The sequence below is a fragment of the Thamnophis sirtalis genome, unplaced genomic scaffold (genome assembly GCF_051295495.1).
Source record: "Thamnophis sirtalis isolate CommonGarterSnake01/CBP01778 unplaced genomic scaffold, rThaSir2_p1.2 scaffold_3, whole genome shotgun sequence".
Taxonomy (NCBI): Eukaryota; Metazoa; Chordata; class Lepidosauria; order Squamata; family Natricidae; genus Thamnophis; species Thamnophis sirtalis.
This window is the reverse complement of record NW_028261383.1, coordinates 31,498,428-31,522,768: the sequence shown is the minus strand read 5'-3', so window position 1 is coordinate 31,522,768 and position 24,341 is coordinate 31,498,428. Positions and strand designations below refer to the sequence as shown.

Sequence of the window (24,341 nt, the reverse complement as noted above, 5' to 3'; positions counted from 1 at the left end):
ACACCCCAGAACCGGTAGTAAAAAAATTGAATTTCACCACTGGATTCTCCAGTAATAGAGGGTTTTTTTATCAATAAGCTGAACAGCCAACTCTCAAGGATGATTTAAACTGGCTTTGTTGCACATTGCCAAAAATCCGTCTAAACGAAGCACGGTGGCACAGTGGTTAGAATGCAGTACTGCAGGCTACTTCTGCTGACTGCAATTTGGCAGTTCAAATCTCACCAGGCTCAAGACTGACTCGGCGCCAAAATTGTTGGGGCAATATACTGACTCTGTAAACTGCTTAGAGAGGGCTGTAAAGCCCTGTAAAGTGGTCTATAATGCTAAGTGCTATCGCTAAATGATCTTGGTTGTCCCCTCTTGACCTCAGCAATGTAGATTTCTTATAGCAGGGTTCATGCATCAGCTTGACCCATGATCTGTTTGGTTCGACTTGATTTGCTACAGAGATCTAATACAGATCTCTAATTTGATCAGAAGTTAGTCCTATTGAGCCCAATACGCTATACTCCCACATAAATGTGCAAAAGTCCATCATTTTAATAAGACACAAACCTTTGTACAGATATTCCTGGACTTCTGATCACAGAAACAGAATTTCTGTTGCTAAGCAACAGAACCCAATTTCACAAGCTTGTTTTCCCTACAGTTGTTAAGGAAATGACCGCAGTTATTAAGTGAACCATGTGGTCATTAACTGAATCTGGCTTCCTCCATTGACTCTGCTTGTCAAAAGTCAGCTGGGGAGTCACAAAGGGCAATCGCACAATCCCAGGATGCTACACCAGTCTAAAATATACGACAGTTGTCAAGCGCCCAAATTTTGACACATAGCTGTACAAAAGCTGCTATGATTGTTTGTTTCACACTAGTCAAAGTGAAGTTGTTTCTCACAACTTCAAACTTTCACTAAACAAACAGTTATAAGTCAATAACTAGTTGTAATATTTTTAACAACCACATAATCTAGTATCTATCATGAATTCCTTAGGATAATTATATATTCTTAAGAGCCGAGGTGGCGCAGTGGTTAGAGTGCAGTACTGCAGGCCACTTCAGCTGACAGCTATCTGCAGTTCAGCGGTTCAAATCTCACCGCTCAAGGTTGACTCAGCCTTCCATCCTTCCGAGGTGGGTGAAATGAGGACCCAGATTGTGGGGGCAATATGCTGACTCTGTAAACCGCTTAGAGAGGGCTAAAAGCCCTATGAAGCGGTATGTAAGTCTAATTGCTATTGCTATTAAGTGTGTCTGTCAGTTCTACTGACTGATCCTAGTTTTAATTCTTACAACAAGGAACTAGATTAAACCCTTATTAAAAGTCTACCAAGTGAAATCAGAAAAATTCATATTTCATCACTGTCAAAACACTAATGGCTACTGAGATTCATTGATTTCAATGAATCTAACCCAGTGGTTGAATTCCATTTTTTTTACTACCGGTTCTGTGGGCGTGGGTTGGTGGGCGTGGCGTGGCAGGGGAAGGATACTGTAAAATCCCCATTCCCTCCTGATCAGCTGGGACTTAGGAGGCGGAGAATAGATGGAGGTGGGGGCCGTGCAGTGGTGGGTTGCAATTTATTTTACTACTGGTTTGCTTGTGCGCGTACTTATGCAATCATGCGATGCTTCTGCGCATGCGCAGAAGCGTCTAAGCAATGGGTGGAGCCTCTGCCGCTGCCACTACCAGTTCGCCCGATCTGGGCCAAACCAGCAGCAACCCTGCAGAGGTGGTATTTACTGGTTCTCCAAACTACTCAAAATTTCCGCTACCAGTTCTCCAGAACTGGTCAGAACCTGATGAATTCCATCTCTGATCTAACCTAAGCCAATATTTAAAATTATTACTTATGAAAACTTTCAGATAACATCCCCCAATTCCTCCTCCATTTAATTTTCTCAGCAACCCTGCAAGCTAAATTAGATTCAGATTTCCTAAGATGGAAAGACTATCCAAATCCTTATTTCGTTCTGAGAAGGAAAAGGAAGTCTTCCGCCCCTCATCCCGATTTTACGGGCATCTTCTGCCACCTCATAACAGCTCCCTAGTCCATTCTGAAGAAAAGAAAGTGGTTGGTATCCAGTCTCAAAATACCACAGTACAATGGGCTGGAATGGGTTGCTATTACAAATCCACTCTCTTTCTACAAGAGAAAAAAGCAAGTTTAGTGGATGATAGTTAGACAACACACTGGAAATGCACACCTGTTTAACAGTGGAAGGGTTTCCCAATCTTTTATCCTTTTCCCAGATGTCACCAGGAGGATTCCAGTGACTAACAGAAGCTGTAAAGTGCCATGTGGTACTTTGGGTCAGAGTTTGAACAAGTCAACCAAAAACAGCTGTTTCACCACTGAGTCACAATACTGTACCAAATGGGGAGTGAAATTTGAGTTGGTTTCGGTGCTCAGAAGACCATGACAGCTACTTAATCCTACCCAGAACTTCTAGGGCAGGGAAAATGCAATTGGGCACCCTGCATATGATGAAACAGATGCTCGGAGTGGTAGTTTAGCAATATCCTTGGGGGCGTAGATTTCCTATGTTCTAGTGAAAAAGGATGAAGAGTAGATAAATTTAGGACATATACTGTATATACTCGAGTATAAGCCTAGTTTTTCAGCCCACTTTTTGGGCTGAAAAAAGCCGCCTCGGCTTATACTCGAGTCAGTGAAAAATTTGCCCGAAATGGAGGAGAAAAAGGGGCGGGGCCATGCCGCTGGGTGACACTCGTGAATGGCCCAGTGCCCCTGTGAGTTTCCCCTCCCTCTGTGTCAGTTTGCCGCGCAGCGCGCACCGCACCATCCCCCCTCCTCACGTTCTAATGTAATGCAGGGCTGTCTTACGATTCCCCTTCCTCCCCCTCCTGCCGCTCTGCAACGATGTCCCACCTCCTCCTTGTTATGGCAAGCAGCCACATAGCGATGTCCCACCTCCTCTGGTACAGTGATCCAATGATAGGAATCACTGTGCCGTGTGTCATAAGAGGCGGGACATCGCTCCCGCGGCTGCACGGGACATCATCATCACAGCGGGACATCAGCATCATGAGGTGAGTGAAGTATTTCATTGAATACACCGCTAGTTTACTGTTTTTCTTTGAAATAAATATTCAAAAACATTATTGGTATCTATTTTTATTTTTGAAATTTACCGGTAGCTGCTGCATTTCCCACCCTAGGCTTATACTCGAGTCAATAACTTTTCCAGTTTTTTGTGGTAAAATTAGGTGCCTCGGCTTATATTCGGGTCGGCCTATACTCGAGTATATACAGTATGTATGCGTGACCCGTCAAAAGCGCGTTCCACAAAAGCGCGGTCGACGAAATCGCGTATGTGACGTCATCACAACGCGACGAAAAAGATCGAAAAATTGAAATAAAAATTAAATTACAGCAAGCCAATTCACATAAAGGTAAGGGTTAGGTTAAGGGTTAGGGTTAGGTTAAGGGTTAGCGTTAGGTTTTTCGTTACGTTAAGAGTTAGGTTTAGGGTTAGGTTAAGGGTTAGGTTTAGGGTTAGGTTTAGGGTTAGGTTTGGGGGGGTTAGGGGAAGGTTTTAGCTTTATTTTTACATTTTTCGATCTTTTTCGATCTTTTTTGTCGCGCTGTGATGACGTCACATACGCGCTTTCGTCGACTGCGATTTTGTTGTCCGCGGTTTTGTGGTAGAACCATATGTATGAAGTTCTGTCTATTTGTTTATTTTTATTTTATTGATTATAATTTGTCAAAAACAAAAACAGGAATAAGATGACAGGGGCAATAGGCACGTTAGAGAGTAGGACAAGAAGCAATGGGTGGAAAATAATCAAGGAGAGAAGGAACTTAGGAGAAATTTCCTGACAATTAGAACAATTAATCAGTGGAACAACTTGCCTCCAGAAGTTGTGAATGCTCCAACACTGGAAGTTTTTAAGAAGATGTTGGATCACCATTTGCCTGAAGTGGTGTAGAGTTTCCTGCCTAGGCAGGGGGTTGGATTAGAAGACCTCCAAGGTCCCTTCCAACCCTGTTATTCTAGTCTAGTGCGCTTATGCATGCCCCCTCTACGGATCTCTTAAGTATGAAGTGAGGTCCATGGAAGTCAATTTGTGACTAAAACTGTGAAAATTTGTAGCTGAGACAAGTGAATCAGGTAGAGCATTATTTATTTATTTTCTTTTAAACAGCTTTTTAAAACTTTATTTGCATTTAAACAGCTGTCTTCCTCTGCTTAGGATGCAACTACAGTGAGAGGCAATATTGAGATGAGGCTGGACACTCTAAACTGGAAGGAGGAGCAAAGAAAGGGGGAACCAGAAGATTACCGTAACTCAACATTATATCATACGTCAGGACTGCGAGTCGAGTGTATTAATGAGATAACAGACATGGGGAAAAAAGTCCTTAGTATGACCCCTAGTGGATTATATTATGCTCTTTCTTTAATTTAACATACATACAAATGCACGCACCCCTTTCTCCCTTATAGTCTTTTAGTTAGTTCTCCAGTGCAAATCTTGATGTGTTCATATGCAAAACGGGGGAAAAAAAGTAATATAAGGCAATCACGGAGTTAGCACTTAGCACTTAGATTTATATACTGCTTTACAGTGCTTTACAGCCCTCTCTAAGTGGTTTACAGAGTCAGCATATTGCTGACTGGGTCCTCATTTTACCCTCCTCTGAAGGATGGAAGACTGAGTCAACCTTGAGCCTTGTGGGATTTGAACTGCCGAATTGCAATCAGCCAGCAGTCAGCAGAAGTAGCCTGCAGTTACGGCACTCTAACCACTGTGCTACTGAGACTCTTGATAGGTTTCTACCCATTATGGTGCAAAGATTTTCATGAATGAATACAGTCGTTTTAAAAGATCCATTTATTGTACCCTGTTTCCTTGAAAATAAAATATCCCTGGATCATAAGCCCAATTGGGCTTTTGAGCTCATGCACTAAAAATAAGCCCTCCCCTGAAAATAAGCCCTCCCCAAAATATTGCAACACAGCAGCAGTCATGAGGTGACCACATTCGCTGCCTCCTGCACCTCAAAAATAATAAGACCACCCTGAAAATAAGGCCAAACGTTTATTTCAGGGGTCAAAAGAAAATAAGACACTGTCTTATTTTTGGGAAACACGGCATACTCATAACAAAGACTTTAAAAAAAACTCTGCTTAGGTATCAGCTATATTTGTTAGAGTCCTGTATCTTATTTGTAAATGGCCCACAATCACTTAGATAAAATGAGTGATGTAAAAATTTGATCAATGAAATAAATCTCTAAAATGAGTTGTGTGATCTATAAAACTCCTTACAACTTAGTACCAGCATATCTCATGGAGTTCTTATATCCCTGTGAAATTTGTCAGGTTTGCAAATCATCAGCAATTATTTGTGAGATGATAGACTAATTAGGATCAAAGACTGAACTTTGTCAGCCAAGGCAGCTTATCTTTGACATTCTCTATTCACAAAAGCTAACATTTCTATCACATTATTGTGGGGTGGACTTTTTTTGTAATTTTATTTATGGTTCCCCACCCTTCAACATATTTAGCAAACAGTACATTGTCTGGTTCAATTTGCTCTATACAAAATACTGGTAATAATAATAGTATTATTTAGATATACATAATAATCAGAGGTGGTATTCAGCAGGTTCTGAGCAGTTCTGGCGAACCAGTAGCAGAAATTTTGAGTAGCCCCACCCCCATCTATTCTCTGCCTCCTGAGTCCCATCTGATTGGGAGGAAATAGCGATTTTGCAGTAACCTTCTCCTGGAGTGAAGATTACCATCACACATTGGTGGGATTCAGCCAGTTCACACTACTTCGTGAGAACCGGTGGTTAACTTTCTTAGGAGTTTGGTGAACTGGTTGTTGGAAGAAATCATTGGAGCAGAGAACCGGTTGTTAAATTATTTGAATCCCACCACTGCTTTAGCACCATCAAACAACATTTGCCTATCCCAGGTCTTTGGAAATGGATAAAAACGACAAATCTGGTCTAAACATCTGGCTGCCTGTGCCATGAACCATAATAATAAAATTACCTAGAAAGAGAGTGAGAGAGTTGCAAGTTTATCTATCAATTTGAATATAACTAGAAGACAAGATTCAACTGAGTAGTCCATACAGTCATGGAAAAAGTTAACCTTGTAAGCTCCAAGGAGAAAAAAAACAAAAACAAAATGGCAATTGAAAAAAGATTTAGACCTGGAACTTAGCCATTCTGATATATTGTACATCCCACCAGCCCTCTCTTTGTCTAGACAGTTTTTAATATGTCCCTTTGAAGGATTATTGAAGCAATAGCAAAATTTGAAAGCGGGCGCAACTGGTGCAGCTGAAACATAGGGCAAAGGAAATGAGGAGAAAAAGAAAAACAAGTCACTGAAGGAATGAAAAAAATTGCAAGTAGTGGGGAGAGGGGTAAAAGGGAGAGGGGTGCAAACCCTGCCAACAAAGGAAAGAAATGGAGAATGTTGACATGTGGGTTGCTAAGGGATGTCACGCAAGGCTCCCAACAAAGAGATCTAATCCTTAGCTTTGCAGGACTATATTTCCAAAATGGGGAAGGGGAGAGAGGGTGAGGCTGAGTGGAAGTTAAGAAAGTAGCCCTTGGTTTTAGCCAAAGTTGAGAGTTGGATCTTAAGAGAATGAATCTGTCTTGGGCAGTGGTGGGTTTCAAAAATTGTTTGAACCTACTCTGTGGGTGTGGCCTCCTTTGTGGGAGTGGCTTGCCACCCATGTGATCGGATGGGAGTGGCTTGCTGCCCATGTGGCCGGATATGAAGATGCCGACGACACTTGTCAGAACCACCTTACATTACCTCACACACAGCACTGGCATGCATAAGAATATGATGTAAACTTGTTTTTTAAAAGGCATCTTTGGTTTGCGTTAAAACAACTTCAACACACGCAATGTTCTGATTGCACCACAAACGCAGTAGTCATCCTTACCTTTCACAGAGGCACTGAGTTTTATAAATATGAGCATGATAGTGCAGAATAATCATATCCAAGGACCAGTGGGGGGTTTCAAAAATTTTTGGAACCTCTTCTGTAGGTATGGCCTGCTTTCCGGGTCCACTGGTAGAACCTCTTCTAACCGGTTTGGTAGATTTGACGAACCGGTTCTACCGAATAGGTGAGAACTGGTAGGAACCCACCTCTGGTTTTGGGGGACAGGAAAGCTAATCGAAAATTGCTTTTCCATCAGCGCAATGGCAACTGAATGACTAAATCCCTCGTAATCCAGAGGTCCCCAAACCTGGCAACTTTAAGACTTGTGGACTTCAACTCCCAGAATTCTCTAGCTGGAGAATTCTGGGAGTTGAAGTCCACAAGTCTTAAAGTTGCCAAGTTTAAAGACCTCTGCTCTAATCTAATGCAGTGTTTCTCGACCTTGGCAGCTTTCAGATAAGGGGACTTTAAGTCCCAGAATTCCCCAGCCAACTAAGATTGTATTAAGTTTACATGGGGGGGGGGGGGGCACGAGGCCTGATCCATATCAGTAATTGAATAAATTAACCCAAGCAACCAAATTTTGCTTCACTGCCATGTGGAGGCAGCGAAGATAAAACTGCATTCCTCGAATACCTTCCAATGTCTATCTTTTGCTCCTCCTTTTTCTTTCTTTTCAATTCTCTTTAATTCCTCCCAACGGAATAGTAATTCAAAACAAAAGAAAACCCACTGATTTTGCATTCACGGAACAGCCCCACTGCGGAGACTTCAGCTAGAATTGCTGGGGACAGGCCCCGCCCCTCGCCCAGCCCTCCGAACTCGGGAGAAGCCAATGAGCGAGGCCGGCGCATCCAGCCAATGAGAGGAAGGAGAGTGGAAATTCGGGTCCAGGCGCGCAATCCCAGCAGGCTTTGCGCGGGCGGCGGGCGAGTTGGGCGGCGGGGACCGGCGGAGAGCGGAAGGCGGGCGGCATCCGTCGGCATCGCCTCGACGGAACGTGTCTGGGGCTCGGCGGGCTGGCGAGGCTTCGGGACGGGCACCCAGGCAATTTAAGGGAAGGCAAGCGCTGGGCTTCTCCGAAAAGCCTGTTCGCACCGGAGGCTCGTTCACCGGGCAGACCGCCAGCTCTTTCCCCGAAGTCCGTGCAATGCTCCGGCTGTCTGGGAGCAAGGGGTGAAACAAGCCGGGTAAGCTCCGTCCGCGTCGGCTGCCCCGATATTGAGGGATCCCAACTCCCATGATCCCATCCAGGCGGCACCTCTAAAGATCTGTCTGGGGAAAAGCTGTCCTGGCCCTCTGGCGGGGGATGATGGGATCGGTAGTCCAGCGCCTTGGTTGAGCCCAGATCTGGGATAAGAGGACAAAATGATAATTCCCGAGAGCTTGTTTTTTTTTCCCTTAGTAGGTGGCGTTGCTGTCACCCGATGTCCTCTTTGCATCGTGGCGTGTGAAATGTTCAAAAAGAGCTGGAAATGAGCTCTGAAGTAGTTTTATTTTAATGCAAAGGACCAAACGTGAATAGGGGTTGCAAACATGCCTAGATTTTATTTTATTTTTTGGCTTCCCATGGCCGGGAGAAAGGACACAGGTGTTCCTGATGTCGTTGTAACTCTTGTCTTATAGCCCTGTAAATGTATGAAATAGCAGATTAAGTGAGTTGGAAGGCACCTTGTAGGTCATCTAATCTAACCCCATGCCCAAGCAGGAGACCCTCTACCATTTCTGACAGATGGCAGTCCAATCTCTTCTTGAAAGCCTCCAGTGATGAAGCTCTCACGACTTCCGAAGGCAAAGCTGTTCCATGCTGTTGATTTATTTGCACTGTCGGAAAATTTCTCCTTATTTCTAGTGTAGGAAGTTATCACCCAGCCCTCTCCCAGAAAAATGAAATATCCTAGGAAATATTGAAAGGGCAGAATATTTCTCTGGATGTGAAAAGAAAGAAACATGTTTTAAAAGACAGAATAGCTCTCTGTAGCTTCCTGCCCTTTGTCAATGAGCCATTAAAGCCTGAGCTAGTCCACTTTAAATAATAAAAAGAGTTCTCCCCTTCAGCTCCAGAGTGATGGGATTAAGGCATAACCCAACATGCCACATGGCATCTGAGAACTCAACCAGACCTGGATTCAAAACGCAGCCTAGAGAGTTGCCTCTGCATGGCCCCATGGGAATCTGACAACCAATCAGAATACAAGCTCAAGATCAAAGGCCAGAGAGGGCATAAAACCAGGGACTCAGCATCTCTTCCTCCCTTGCTTCCCCTTCTCCACCAACATTGAAGCATGTGATCACCTTTTCTGTTCAGGGCTCAAGCCATGTGGTCCTGTCCACCATTAAAATCATCTTTCCAAGCAGTCTCCAGTGTCTTTTTCCCACTTGGAGCCGAACCCAGAAGGACATTTCTTCCAACACTAGGTTGAATCTCTCCTTGGTCACTTTATCCGTTATTCCTTGTCTGACCTTTGGGGGCTTTGGAAAATAGCTTGACCCCCTCCTCTCTGTGGCAGCCCCTCAAATATTGGAACACTTCTATCATGGTCCTTCTCTTGACTAGCCATGCCTAGTTCCTGCAACTGTTCATCGTATGTTTTAGCCTCCAGTCCCCTAATCATCTTGGTTGCTCTCCTCTGCACTTTTTCTAGAGTATCAACAGCTTTTTTATAGTGGTGACCAAAACTAGATGCAGTATTTTAGATGTGGTCTTACTAGGGTTTTGTAGAGTGGTAATAGTGCTAGCTTGACCTGGGTTCCCTCCCCCCAAATCCACAACATGCCCAGCATTTAGAACGGGAATTCTTGTGCGGTATATGATCTGCATGGCAGTGGACTGCCAAAATGGTGATTAAAAACAACACACGGGGAGATCTTATGTACAGGTAGTCCTCAACTTAACAATTCACTTAGTGACTGTTGGAAGTTACAACAGCACTGAAACAAGCAAGTTACGACCATTTTTCACACTTTTGACCATTGCCGCATTCCTCATGGTGACGTGATAAAAATTCCGATGCTTGGCCACTGAGTGGCATTTATGACGGTTGCCATGTCCCAGATTCACTTAACAGCCACATTACTAATTTAACAATGGCAGAGATTTACTTAACAACTGTAGCAAGGAAAGTCATAAAATGGGGCAAAATTCACTTAACAAATCTCTTACTTAGCAACATAAATTTTGGGCTCGGTTGTGGGTCATAAGTTGAGGACTACCTGTACTTTCCAGGCAGTCGCTAGGAGTCAACACTGTCTTGGCAGCACGTTTGCAGGTTCAAGAATACAGAGTTGGAAGGGACTTTGGAGGTCTTCTAGTCCAACCCCCTGGGGGCTCAAGCAGGAAAACCCAGTATCATTATCCAACATCTTTAAAACTTCCAGCGTTGAAGCATTCACAACCTCTGGAGGCAAGTCGTTCCACTGGCTAATTGTTCTCACTGTCAGGAAATTTCTTCTTAGTTTTAGGTTGCCTCTCTCCTTGATAAGTTTCCATCCATTACCTATTTGTTGTGGAAATTTTGTTTTTTGTTTTTTTTTAAATCCAAACCTTATGAGTAATGTTCACCAGCTTCCTGTGGTGAATTCTGCTTGACATATATTTATCCTCAAGGTGGTGGTTTGCTCACCTTTGTGTACAGCTCGGAATATATTATTAGAACCAGAAGAATGTTCATTATTGTTCATGTCAATCCTCCTTGGTGATCCTTCCATAGTCTGTCCCTGTTCGGGAGCACTGGGAGGGAAAGTCCATATAAAAGTTGTGCCTTGTGCAAGTTTCCCTGCACGCAGTCTGCACAAGCAAGCAGATGTCATCGCTCATGGGCTACATGCAAACGTTGGCTCTCTTTCTACATGCAAAATTTGGACGGTTGGAATGGGGTAAGTGATGTCCTTCGTTGTCTATACCAGGGGTCTCCAGTGTTGGCAACTTTAAGCCTGGCAGACTTCAACTCCCAGAATTCCCCAGCCAGCCATTTTGTGACCTTCTGACAAATAAAGTCAATGGGGAAGCTTTGCTGGCTGGGGAATTCTAGGAGTTGAAGTCTGCCAGGCTTAAAGTTGCCACGGTTGGAGACCCCCTGGTGTATACTGTTGATCTCTAAGAAGAAGAAGTCACATCAAGAAATTTTACGGTTATCATCCACACCAGGGACTAGCCACCGAAGGGGTACTTACTCAGAAGTAAGTCCAGTTGATCTAAATGGGGCTTCTTTGCTTGTAAGCATGGCTTGGATGGCAGCCTCAGTCTTGTGTCCAAGGCAGAGTTCTTCGTTCTCTCTTTTCTTTTCTCTTCTGCTCAGATGGGACACCTTCGTGAGTTCCTGGGCTTCACCTGTGCCGCATCTTGTCGTTTCGAAATACAGTGCTAACAGGGTCCTGCCGGAGTCTTCCAGGAAGGTAATTCTGTTCCTCCCAAAATAGCAAAGCGGAGGTAGTCCTCGACGTACAACAGTTCATTTAGTGACCATTCAAATTTACAACGGCACTGAAAAAGTGACTCATGACCGTTTTTTACACAACTGTTGCAGCATCCTTGTGATCATGTGATCAAAATTCAGGTGCTTGGCAACTGATTCATCCTTATGACCATTGCTGTGTCCCAAGGTCACGTGGTCACCTTTTGCAACTGTTTGCCAAGCAAAGTCAGTGGGGAAGCCAGATGATTTGCTTAAGAGTTGTGGCAAGAAAGGTCACAAATTGGGGCAAAATCTCACTTAACAAATGTTTCACTTAATAAGATAAATTTTGGGCTCAATTGTGGTTGTAAGTCAAGGACTACCTGTAGAATTTGATGATCGCTTATTGAATTCATATGTTCCATTTATTGTCAGGCTTCCAAGCGACACCCCCAACGAAAGAAGACTCCAAGGCTTAAGTTCCCTCAAAGTTCCATTTTATTAGAGATGTCATATTGGCATATCTGGGAAAACCCAAATCTGAAAGCTTCCAGGTTTTCCCCACCCAAAAGAAAGTCCAAGTCCCTGCCCAGCACCCACATGATCCAATCAGGCACCATCCAATAGCAGTAGACTTATATACCGCTTCATAGGGCTTTCAGCCCTCTCTAAGCGGTTTACAGAGAGTCAGCATATTGCCCCCAACAATCTGGGTCCTCTTTTTACCCACCTCGGAAGGATGGAAGGCTGAGTCAACCCTGAGCCGGTGGGATTTGAACCGCTGAACTGCTGATCTAGCAGTAGCCTGCAGTGCTGCATTTAACCACTGTGCCACCTTGGCTCTCCAAAACTGGAGATGCCTCCCAATCACACCATCGGCAGCTGCAGGGCAAGGTGTCCTTGACTCTCTCAGAAAGGAAATTATTTAGACTATATATCACCCATACTCCATACAATCCCCCCTCCCATTTCCCCACAGTAGAAATTGTGGCAGGCCTGAAGGCCCAATGCAAAAGCTGGCTTCCAGGTCTTGACATGTATTTGTAAAAATTACTAGATGCCCATCTTGCTATATGGGGTAACTCTGGGCAGCCTACAATATTAAAAGATAATGCTGTATAATTTATAATAGCAATAGCAGTTAGACTTATATACCGCTTCATAGGGCTTGCAATAGCAATAGTTAGACATATACCGCTTCATAGGGCTTTCAGCCCTCTCTAAGCGATTTACAGAGTCAGCATATCGCCCCCACAGTCTGAGTCCTCATTTCACCCACCTCGGAAGGATGGAAGGCTGAGTCAACCTTGAGCCGGTGAGATTAGAACCGCTGAACTGCAGATAAGAGTCAGCTGAAGTGGCCTGCAATACTGCACCCTAACCACTGCGCCACCTCAGCTCTTAATAATCTAAATACTATAAAAGAACCTAACTAAAAGAGGGGCAGGGGAATATGATGAGAAGGTAGGATCCACCAACCACTCCCAAGCCAACTGGCAGAGCCAGTGTCATGTCTGGAAGACATCTTTTGCATTGGGCCTTCAGGCCTGTCATATTCAATGCTGTGGGAAAATGGGGGTTATATGGAGTATGAGAGATATATATAGTCAAAATAACATTCCTTTCTCGGAGAGTCAAGGACATCTTGCCCTGCAACTTGAGTGGTGTGACTGGGAGGCATCTCCAGATGGGACGGTGTCCGAATGGACCCTCTGATGGACATGTGGGTGCTGGGCAGGGACTTGAAACTTTCATTTGGGTGGGGAAAACCTGGAATCTTTCAGATTCGGGTTTTCCCAGATGTGCCAATATGGCATCTCTAATAAAATGGAACTTCAAGCCTCAGAGTCTTCTTTCGTTAAGAGTGTTACTTGGAAACCTGACAGCCAGATCTTTTAAGCTGCTACAGGAGGTTTGGAGCTGACCTCTCTTCCGAGCGGTGAGGTGTTCCAGACAGCAGGCACAATTCATAAGACGTTGGTGCTATGTGTGAATTCAGTCTTGGTGGCTTATCTCACAAACGATGGGTACAACAAATCAGGGCTTAGGGTGATGTCGAACTTAAACACTATGTTTGAAATTTGGATTGGAGTTCTTTTATGGTACGAGACATTGAATGGGTTCTAGCAAGAGCAGAACTGAGTGAGCGGATTCTCCACAGTGTCAAGACAGTTGCAGGCCACTTCCACCCACGTATGGAAATTAAACAAGTATTCCAAAGATCCCCGACCAGTCCTTCTGGAGGAGGCATCTGAACAAGTGATTTGAGAATCAAATTTGAACCCACAGATAATGTTTTACCTCAGACTAATCTCCTCTCCCTTCCCACCAAAAACCAGAGCAGATTCAGTTAAGACTTTTTGAAGCAGAAAATGACGTTCGTGAGATTTGGTAGCAAATGGCCTCCTACAAAGGCGTGTCTTTACCTCCCATGTGGAGACACGTAAGAAAAGGAGGCAGATTACAGATTACGGAATAAGACACAACAAGAGCATTGTCGGTTTCTGGACTCTGTGCTACGGTCTTCCGTCCTACATGAGATCATAGCTGATGGGACGGGATGGGGAAGGGAACAGGTAGTCCTCGACTTACGACTGCCATGACGGTCGGAAAACATGAGTCATGTGACTGGCCTATTTCTACAGTCTTTTTTGATGAGCAGATCAGTGGTTTGCTGTAGACTTGGGTTTTTGTCAAAAACCTGGAAATGAGTAGCCAGTTTTCAGCCAAACCATTGTAAAACTGTCATGCGGGACTCTGCAAACGGTCGTAAATGCAGTCATGTTGCCGAGCAGCTGAAGTTCAGTCATGGGACCACCAGGGAGCTCCCCACATGCTGAACTGCACATCTGGGTTGTAAGTTTAATAAAAATCTAATAAACCAAATAGCCCCACAGTAGATTCATCATAACTTTGAACAGTCACCATACGACCAATCAGAAGTCAAGGACTATCTGTATTCTTTGATATGCCGTCCCTTCTGCAGAAGCCTTCTCAGACTGGCAAGTCCCACGTTCTCTGGCCAAACGTTGCCAAAAACACATCCTTAAGTAGGGGTGGAAGTAAATCCCATGTTTTGAAGACTTTACATATGGGAAGGTTGGCCTATGGCAGTGATGGTGAACCTTTTCAGCATTGAGTGCCGAAAAGGGAGCATGCATGCCCTTCGGGGCCACACACCCAGAAGAGCTGCACAGGGGGCACAGCGCACACCAGAAAATGAAGTTCCGATTTCTGGCATGCGCACTAGCCAGTTAGTGTTACTGGTGTGCATGCAGCATGACAATCACCTGGCCGGCGCATATGCTCAGGCCGAAAAACAGAAGATGAGCTCTTCCAATTTCCAGCACTGCCGCATGGACAAAGGCTGGCTGATCGCCGCACATGCATGCACACCAGAAACCCGGAAGAGGAATGGGTGATGCCACACCTGCCAGGTGACATGGTGCCACGTGGCACTTCGGGCACCCGTGCCGTAGGTTCGCAGTTGCAGGCCTATGGACTGATAAGGGGTTACACAATTTACATTATTTTTTTATTCTGAAAATGTCTTATTTTTCCCCCCCCTTCTTGGGCAGGTTTCCTCTCCCAGGCGGCACTGTAACCCCAGGATTCCTTAGTCTGAAGAACAGAAATGCTGTTTCGAAGAGCTATTTCAGTAGGTTCTTTTTAAGATACAAAAAGCTTTGCACTCTTGATTGTTATGCAGGATATTTTTGTATTTAAAAGTTTTGTATTTAAGTGTTTAAAAAAGAAAACACAGCTAGAAAAAATGCTTTCTGCTTGGTTGGTTTTAAAATTCATTGCAGTCTACTCACAATGTTGAATCTCAAGCGTAGACATTTTCCAAATGAAGCCACAGAAACATTTATCCTCCAAGCTGTGGACTTTATGCTGATTATTAGAGGCTGAAGAATAAAAAATAGCACCTCTGTTAATGTTGGTACAGATCAAGCTTTCCAACAAGCTCCTGGAAGTTTTGATTACAATGACCATTCTCCACAGCTTGACAGCTTGTATCTAGGGTATGATGGGGATAGTAGTCCAGCATAGTTAGTATGAGATTGCCAATGGTTGGTTTGGTTCATTGAACTGAACAAGACTTAAATTTCAGGGGTCCTTGTCTGGATTATAGCGAAGGTCCAAATGCTTCTTAAGGATGATAAAAAATAGCAAATACACTTGTGGCAAGCTAAGCCATTCTTTGTACACGAACAACACGAATAAAACCTTTTAAAATTCTGCCAGCAGTCGTTTGACAAGTTATTTTGAACCTCTCTTTTAAATCCTTATCATTTCTCACAATAAGCATACAGCATGGTGGTGGATCTGGGTCTCCATCATGGGTGAATTCCAGCCTGGCTGGAGAATTCTGGAAGTTGAAGTCCACATATGTTAAATGTTGTCAAGATTGGGAAACACATGTCTTGTCCTTTGCAAATGTTCTCCTTCATTTACGATGGATGTTGTAGCCTTTAGCATTCTGGTCTTTTCTATCTTTCAAGAATAGGTGGAAAACATGGTATGGCATCACAGCAGGTTATCCAATCAAGGACTATCCATGGATCTGTCTTAATAACTAACGACTGAAAAGATTGCAATTGTAGCCTCCCACAAAGGCGTACCTATTACTTTCTGTGAGTGGGCACGTAAGAAATGGAGGCAGATGAACTGGACTGGCGACGTTGCACAAAATAGACAACTTTTCTTTGCTATTTGTAGATCTCCAGTCCTACATGTCCTGTAGAGCAGCGGTCACCAACTGGTGATCCACATAAAAAATATTTGCATTTTTATATTGCACCAAATGCTATTTATCTTTTTTTTAAAAATCATATTAGTGGTCTGCGGGATTTAAAATTATGAATTCAGTGGTCCCTGAGATCCAAAAGGTTAGTGACGCCTGCTGTAGAGAATGTAAAAGATTTAGATCCCTATTTGATTAAAATGGATTTATACAATAGGAAGGGACCTTGGAGGTCTTCTAGTCCAACCCCCTGCCTAAGCAGGAAACCCTGCTTGTTAGATCTGCTTGTTTAATTAAAATGCTCCAATCTCTATTTGAAGACTTTAAAAGTCTTCCAAATTGCTTTTATTTTGAGGGAAATCTAACCGCTGGTGTTTTTTTTTAACCTGCCTCTTTTTTAAAAGGATTGAAAGATAGTAATTGCCTTCATAAATCAATTTCATGAAGCTGTGTGTCTTCTCCCCGAGAGTTGCTATTTTTTTCTTGCGGGTGACTGAATTACACTAAAAGATAAATTATACTTCAACATGGTTCTCTGTGAATTTTTCTGGTTTAAAAATACTGTCTACTCAGTCAAGGGCATGTAAGGAAAATCGGGACGGAAGACAATGATATTTCAAGAACATGCAAATATCCAGAAGAAACATGTTATTTGTTACATAGAGGACCCAAAGTATTGTGGGCAATAGCCTGACCCTGTACTCTGCTTAAGAGAGGGCCATAAAAGTGTGTGTTATGAAAATGAAAATAAAATATGAAGCAAAAAAAGAGGGCCATAAAGCACTGTGAAGTGGTATATAAGTCTAAGTGCTATTGCTACATGGAACACAGATGTCTCCTATGTCCATGGCAGATGAAAGTTGGGAAACAAACATCCAGATGTTTCACATTCTTTTACTAGGATGGTGCTTACATTTTCCAAGTGGTGATTTAGAACTCCACAATGGCAGAACATTTTAGAAACACTTAGAAATTAAAATTAACCACAGAAGACACTGCACATCTGCCAACCTGCTGTTTGTTCAGATTCTGCCAGTTCCACCAATGGCTTTCCTGATAGTTGTTTTTTTAAAAATCCACAATTTGAATATTAGGCATATTCAAATTAATTACTAAACAGGTATACCTACTTTTTAATTCAAAGAGTATTTGACACATAATTCTTTGGTTGGCAGATGGAAACCAATTTTGCTGGCTACTTTTAAGTCAGCAGAACTGTGATTATTAGACATTACAACCTAGGAGTTTCTAAGCAATTTTGGAAGCCGTCAAAGCTGTTCAAATTGTCCATTGTCCTGACAACTCAATAAAGAAATGGCTATGGTATATCTCCATATTTCAGCTTCCTGAGACAAATGGTATTCACACAAAGGATTGAACTTCAAACTGACAGGATTTGTTTGGTTTAGTTTTCATATTTTCCGATCCTAACCCCAAAATAGAACATAATGGAAACCTATTTGATGTGGAACAAGAAACCAGATTTAATATAAATCATTTGTAAAAATAATAAACGTTGGATATAAAGAAATATGTTTTTTTTTTAATGGGCCAGATCCAGCTGAGTACAGAGCAAGGGCCAACAATGCTGGTTGAGGAATTCTGGGAGTTGAAGTCCACAAGTCATAAAAGGGCCATTACTTCCCATCTCTATACCAAAAAAAAAAAAAATCCAGAGGTTTTCTCCAATGCATCCTGATGGGAGAGGAAGTCAATAATTGGCTTTGCATGTTGCTGAGTATTCCATCCAAAAGACACACACCTGATCATATAATCCTGACGCATCTATTAAGGGGGTTGGAAGGGCAAAAAAATGAAATTCACCCAACTGAAATAATAAATCAAAATGGTAGATGTAAAGAATTTTGGGTTCAGGTGTTTTGTTCTATACCAAACATCCAATGCTGCAGCTCAAAAATGCACCCCCAAGATAACAGAGACTTCTTCAGCTTCAGAAATAATATTTGGGGTGAGGAAGAATTATGTCCTTGCTGCAATTTAACAGCTGGTGATAAAACTTTTTGCCAATCTGCTAGAAATCAATAAAGACTCAACCCCTATCAAAGCAAGGTCATGTTAGAAGCTGAGGTTTAATCTAGTGATTTATGTCTGATCCAAAGTAGTAAACGATTTGGTCCATGGTTTTACAGGAATCTAACACTGACTGACAGGGAAACTTTTACCCCAATTCCTATTTTATTTTTTTAAATAAATACAAATGACGCTTTAAAAAAACGTGATCTTTTTTAGGCATTGCACCCCAGTTCTGCCCATTTTTTGGAATTCAGTCTCTGACAGGCTGTTTCAAAGCTGTAGCAGCTTTCAAGCTGACTTAATTGCCCATTTTATGGGCACGTGTATTCGTTTTGACATTATTGCAATTCCAATGGGTCACCCTAACAGTAAAAGAGACATAGATGTAGCTGCCATGAGGGCTACCTTTTGGTTGCTATAATTCTATATCAAAGGCACTGATTCCTAAATTCTTAAGCCCAGTAAATTTAAATTTCTAAAACTAATAAAGCCATTTAAATCAGGGGTGTCCAACCTTGGTCATTTAAAAACCTGTGGACTTCAATTCCCAGAATTCCCCAGCCAGCGTGACTGGCTTGAGAATCCTGGGAGTTGAAGTCCACAGGTCTGCCTCCCGTTTAAATCTAAATTTAAAAAAAAAATTTAAACTACTGATTTAGAAAGGTTTTTTTTTCTCCCTCTCCCCCATTTAGCACCCTGTCCAATTGCTAAGACCCTATTCCAAAACCATCAAAAGTCTTTTCAAAGCCCATTTATTGGTAGCGGGGCAAAAAAAAAAAATCCCATATGTACAATTTTAAGGCAGTGCCGCCCTTGGGGGAATCAGCGTCGTCTCTTGGCTGTGCTGGGCGGAGCTGGGGCCGTCTGTGTGGCTGCCCGCCTCTTGCTGGTTCTGGTAGAGGGAACAAGGGGGCTGGAAGCAGGAGATGGACCCGTATTTCCATCCAGGCGGTGAGCCTCCAAGTCCACCGTCTGCTGCAGAATACCCGTCAGGATGAACTCCGCGTTGGTGATGGGGACTCTGGCCTCCTGAGCTGGTTTGCAGCGCGACAGATCCTCAGGGCAGGATACCACAATACGTTTCTCCTGAAATAGGTTGCAAAAAAGGTCAGATCGTCCTCTTTTCACAGTCGAAGAGTTGAGTCACGCATTTCTTGCATGGCCCCAATATACCTCAATTTGCCTGCCTGCTGGAAAACCAGTATATGTTTTGACCTAAGCAAATCGCAAAACAGGTTCCTTGTCCTGAAAAAAACCCTTTTTATTTGGCTAATGTGAATTCCTAGCATTCACATCCAGCAATGTCCCAGCAGAGAGTCTTTCAAGGGTGCATTGCAACCACAGACCTTATCAGTCCTTGGAGAGCTGCCAGGCCGAGAGCTTCCAAGCGCAATGCTGTACAAGAAAATACTGAAACGAGTGACTTGCAGCCTTTTTTTCACACTACTGTGGCAACAACTCCATGCTCATGGGATCAAAATTTAAATGCTTGGCAACTGTTTTATATATATACTTTTATAAATATATATATAGCAGTCACAGGGTCCCGGGGTCACATGGTCCCTTTTGCCATCTTCTAATAAGCGAAGTCAATTGGGGAAGGCAGATTAATAACTGTGATATTAGCTTAACAACTGCCATGATTCACTTCACAACTGTGGCAAGAAAGGTTGTAGTGAGGCAAAATTCACTTAACTCTCACTTAGAAAGAGAAATATTGGGTTCAATGGTGGGCGTAAGTCAGGGGTGGGTTTCAACCGGTTCGCGGCGGTCCCTGCGAACCGGTTGGTCGCCGAACCCGGAAGTAAGTAACTTCCGGGAACGGCAAAGGGCCCGCACCCGCTCCTTACCCGGTTTTGATGAATTCTGCGCTTCCACGCATGCGCAGGATGCATACAGCGCCTGCGCGATCCTCCAGGAGCAGCTGGAGCATCGCACAGACGCTAGTACACATGTGTGCGCTGCGCGCGTGCGCGAGGACGCCGCCAGCCTCGTTCCAACCGAACCAGTTGGAACGGGGCGAGAAACCCACCCCTGGCGTAAGTCGAGGATGACCTGAAATTAAGGTAACCAGGGTCACGATGAAGTGTTGGACTAGGAATGGGGAGACCCAGGTTGCAGCCCTCCTCAGCCATGGAAGTTTCCTGCTAGACTCTGGGCCAGCCACCCTCTCTCAGCCCAACCTATAACTCGATGTGGTAATAAACAAAAAATCAACAAAATAACAGCTCCGACTCACCTTAAAGGCCCGTGGCATTCTTGGTAATAATGTCCCACCACTGCATTTAACAATGTCTTTCATGTGTTCCGGTTCTGGCTTCACGTTGGGCGTGACATGGATCTCGTAGCCCTGGAGGGAAAGAAACTCTGGGGTACTACCACAAGCAGTCCTCACTTAGCGGCCAGTCACATGGCGCCCATTTGACGTGACGACACACCTCACCAAAAGTAGTTAATACCCCAATTTTGAAGCTCTGATGGCCGTAACGCTTTTATCTCTGGTGGTCATGTGATCATTTTTTGGGAGCCAGGGCTATTTGCAACGTCCTACAGTCACATGACCACAATCCCCCCCCCTTTTTTTCGCTGGTTTCCAGCAAAAAACACACATTGGATAAATTGGATTTACTTAACGATCACAGCCCTTGGCTTAACAACCCCATTTACCGTATTTATCGGCGTATAACACGCACCGGCGTATAACACGCATCCCCCATTTTAACACAAAAATTTGAGTAAAAATTTTTTTCATTAAAAATAAATGACTTGGAAGCTCGGAACTTAATGTTGGATTAAAATTTATAACATTAGAACATGAATTATAACATTAACTCCTCTTAAAAGGCAAATATGAAATGAAAAAACACCTCTTTGAGCAAAAAGTTATTTCCATTTTCTTCCTTATATAATATTTTCTGTTTCAACATAAAGTGCCTTCCTTCCTTCCCTCCCTCCCATCCCTTTCTTTATGTTTTCTTCATGCTTTCTTTTCTTTTTCCTCTGCTCTTTTTAAATCCCCCCCCCTTCTTCTCCTCCTCTACATTTAGGTTGGATTAGTTTGTACAACGGTCATCAAACTTCTGAAGTAAAAATAAATAAATAAATCATATTTAAGAAGAAGAAGAAAAAGGAAGACGTTTTTAGTTAAGTCAAACGTTTTAATAAAAGTTTCATCTTTTAAGATTTGTCCAACACATCCAATTGTAACCTTAACAGTAAAGAATATCACCCCAGCTGCTAAAGGTTCAACCAGTCTGAGAACCATTGAAAAGACAACAGTGCAAAATCCAAAAGACACAACTTCCTCACCGCCATTGCTTTGGTACCAAATCTTTGAGGAAGGGGCTCCAGAAAGAAGGAGGAGGAGGAGGAGGAGGAGGAGGAGGAGGAGGAGGAGGAGGGAACCAAAGAGAGGCTTTTACCGAGTCTGCGCCCCACAGCCAGGACCGTCCTTGCGCCTCCAGCCGCGTTTCTTCCCCGCAAAGCCCTTCGGGCAACCCGAGAGTTCCGCTTGACGCCAGAAGGGCTTTGCAGGAAGAAACGCCGCGTTTCTTGTGTGTGTGTGTGTGTGTGTGTCTGTCTGTCTGTCTGTCTCCGCCATCCCCAACCTCTACACCTTGCAGGACTGCTGCGCCTTTGAGAAGCCGGGGTGGGGGGGAGAGGGGGACGGGAACGACGCCTAACCCCCACCCACACAACCCGGTCCACGGGAATGCCGCTCCCGCCGTTCAGAAACCGAGGGGGAGAAAAGTTCAAAAGCCGCCGGAGCCAGCTGGAAAAGGAGCGACTTTCCCCATTAGCCGGCGCCCTCCGCCAATCCGCAACGGCCTCGCAAATTAAAAACCGAAGGAAGGCGGCGAGCTCAGCCAAGCGCGGCCAGGCAGCCAGCGGCGCGCACCGGCTTCCCCGCGCAGGGAACTTCTCCGGCGGCTGGGGGGAGGCCGTCAAGCGGAACTCTCGGGTTGCCCGAAGGGCTTTGCAGGAAGAAACGCGGCGCTTCTTCCTGCAAAGCCCTTCTGGCGTCAAGCGGAACTCTCGGCAACCCGAGAGTTCCGCTTGACGGCCTCCCCCCAGCCGCCGGAGAAGTTCCCTGCGCGGGGAAGCCGGTGTGCGCCGCTGGCTGCCTGGCCGCGCTTGGCTGAGCTCGCCGCCTTCCTTCGGTTTTTAATTTGCGAGGCCGTTGCGGATTGGCGGAGGGCGCCGGCTAATGGGGAAAGTCGCTCCTTTTCCAGCTGGCTCCGGCGGCTTTTGAACTTTTCTCCCCCTCGGTTTCTGAACGGCGGGAGCGGCATTCCCGTGGACCGGGTTGTGTGGGTGGGGGTTAGGCGTCGTTCCCGTCCCCCTCTCCCCCCCACCCCGGCTTCTCAAAGGCGCAGCAGTCCTGCAAGGTGTAGAGGTTGGGGATGGCGGAGACAGACAGACAGACAGACACACACACACACACACACACAAGAAACGCCGCGTTTCTTCCTGCAAAGCCCTTCTGGCGTCAAGCGGAACTCTCGGGTTGCCCGAATGGCTTTGCAGGAAGAAACGCGGCTGGAGGCGCCAGGACGGTCCTGGCTGTGGGGCGCAGACTCGGTAAAAGCTCTCTTTGGTTCCCTCCTCCTCCCCCTCCTTCCACAGTCTGTGTGACGCTGCCGCCAGGCTGAGATCGGCGTATAACACGCAGGCAGGGTTTAAGCTTCCAATTTTAGTTTTAAAACTGCGTGTTATACGCCGATAAATACGGTACTCATTTGTTTAGCAACTGCCACCATGTACAATCAGGCGTGGACCTGTACGAGCCGCTTAAGGACCACAATGACTTAACCATAATTGCAGTCTCAATTACAGTCATAAATCAAAGACTTCTCACGTTTGCTAGGCATATGGGCCAAAAAAAGAGAAAAGGACATTGTGTCACAGCAGGCTGGCAGCTGATGGGCCTAAAGCCACCCCTGCAGCTTTCACCTAGCCTGGTTCCCTTCCCTTTACAGGTGTGTTGACTCAAATCACATTTCCCACAATCCCCAAATACCTGTTCACAAGGGGGGGGGGTGTTTGGGTGTGTGTGTGTATACTTGTGATAATGGAGCTGTTGTTTCATGGGCCTGGAGGCCACTAAACTGGGTTGAAATTGGTTTAGGACAGAGGTGGGGAACGATGTTCCTTTTATGACTCATGGACTTTAACTCCCAGAATTCCTGAGGCAGCCATGGCTGCCTCAGGAATTCTGGGAGTTAAAGTCCATGAGTCATAAAAGGAACATCGTTCCTCACCCCTAGTTTAGAACATGAGAAATTCAAACAGAGATGCTTCTTTTGCACCTGGGCCTTCTGAGCACTAGGAGTGAGGGGAGGATACCTCTCCCCCTCATGGTAGTCTGGATACTGGATTCTTTAGGAATCACCTGGGCCCAAGACAGCAAGCGATGGGCTCACCTGGAATAGGGCTCCCTTCTGCTGTGCCGTCTGCAGCGAGGTGGAGAGGTTGAACCGCAAATTCTTCTCCTGCTCAGGGTCCCGAACGAGGAAGTTGTTTGGTGCCAGGAAAAAAGCATTCCGTCTGCTCTGTGGGGTGGAAGCAGGAATAAAAGGGAGATCATACATACATAGAGGAAGTTCTTCCTTTATGGTTACTGTTACTGTTCTGACCGAGGCTTCCCAAGTGCATGAAGCAAACTTCTTGTCCCGACTAAAAAACCCTTTTATTAATTGACTGTGAATTCTGCTCATTCACATCCAGCAAAGTCTTTCCAGGGAGGATTTACACTCATAGACCTTATCCGGCTTGGAGAGCTGACAGCCGAGAAGTCTTGGAGTCACGAGCCAATTAAGCGAACTATTTGTCTCCTGCAAACTCCAATCCTCTTTTATTTCCTCTGGGAGGGGCCATTCATCATCCACCTGTAGCCTTGCTCCCAAGTCGACCCCTGTTTTTTAGCTGTTCCTTTCGTCTGGCAACTCTGTGCATGCGCACACTGGGAACAGGCTCCAGCTGTTCTTCTGCCTCACTGATGTCAGACTCTGAAGGCATCTGATAAATGGCCTATGGCTCTGGCCCCATCTCTGCCTCCGACACAGAGCCCTCCTCAGAGCCTTCCCCAGACTCCATGACTGGCCCACGTTCCTCCCCAACCTCCTCACTGTCCGAATCTGCTGCCAGCTCTGCTGGTGGGCCACAACACTTAACCTTTAATCCACGGGTGTCAAACTAGATCGCGTAACGG

General features: G+C 44.7%; 1 protein-coding gene and 1 long non-coding RNA gene across 4 annotated transcripts in view; one reads left to right on the top strand and one right to left on the bottom strand.

Moving 5' to 3' along the window:
• Positions 1-10,482: 10,482 nt before the first annotated feature.
• LOC148047838 (uncharacterized) lies at positions 10,483-15,591 on the top strand. Its single transcript, XR_015695858.1, has 2 exons — positions 10,483-11,350; positions 14,928-15,591. It is a non-coding gene; the product is annotated as an uncharacterized LOC148047838 (long non-coding RNA).
• A 3,203-nt stretch (positions 15,592-18,794) lies between these two features.
• The window catches only part of MDC1 (mediator of DNA damage checkpoint 1), a 42,370-nt gene continuing 36,823 nt past the window's right edge, over positions 18,795-24,341 (bottom strand). For all 3 annotated transcript variants that reach the window (XM_087708526.1, XM_087708527.1, XM_087708528.1), the window contains 3 exons: positions 23,554-23,682; positions 20,370-20,480; positions 18,795-19,216 (listed from right to left, as the gene is read on the bottom strand). In XM_087708526.1, the coding sequence (XP_087564652.1) occupies positions 18,953-19,216; positions 20,370-20,480; positions 23,554-23,682 (504 nt within the window). In that variant the 3' untranslated portion in view covers positions 18,795-18,952. The remainder of the gene's footprint in view (positions 19,217-20,369; positions 20,481-23,553; positions 23,683-24,341) is intronic.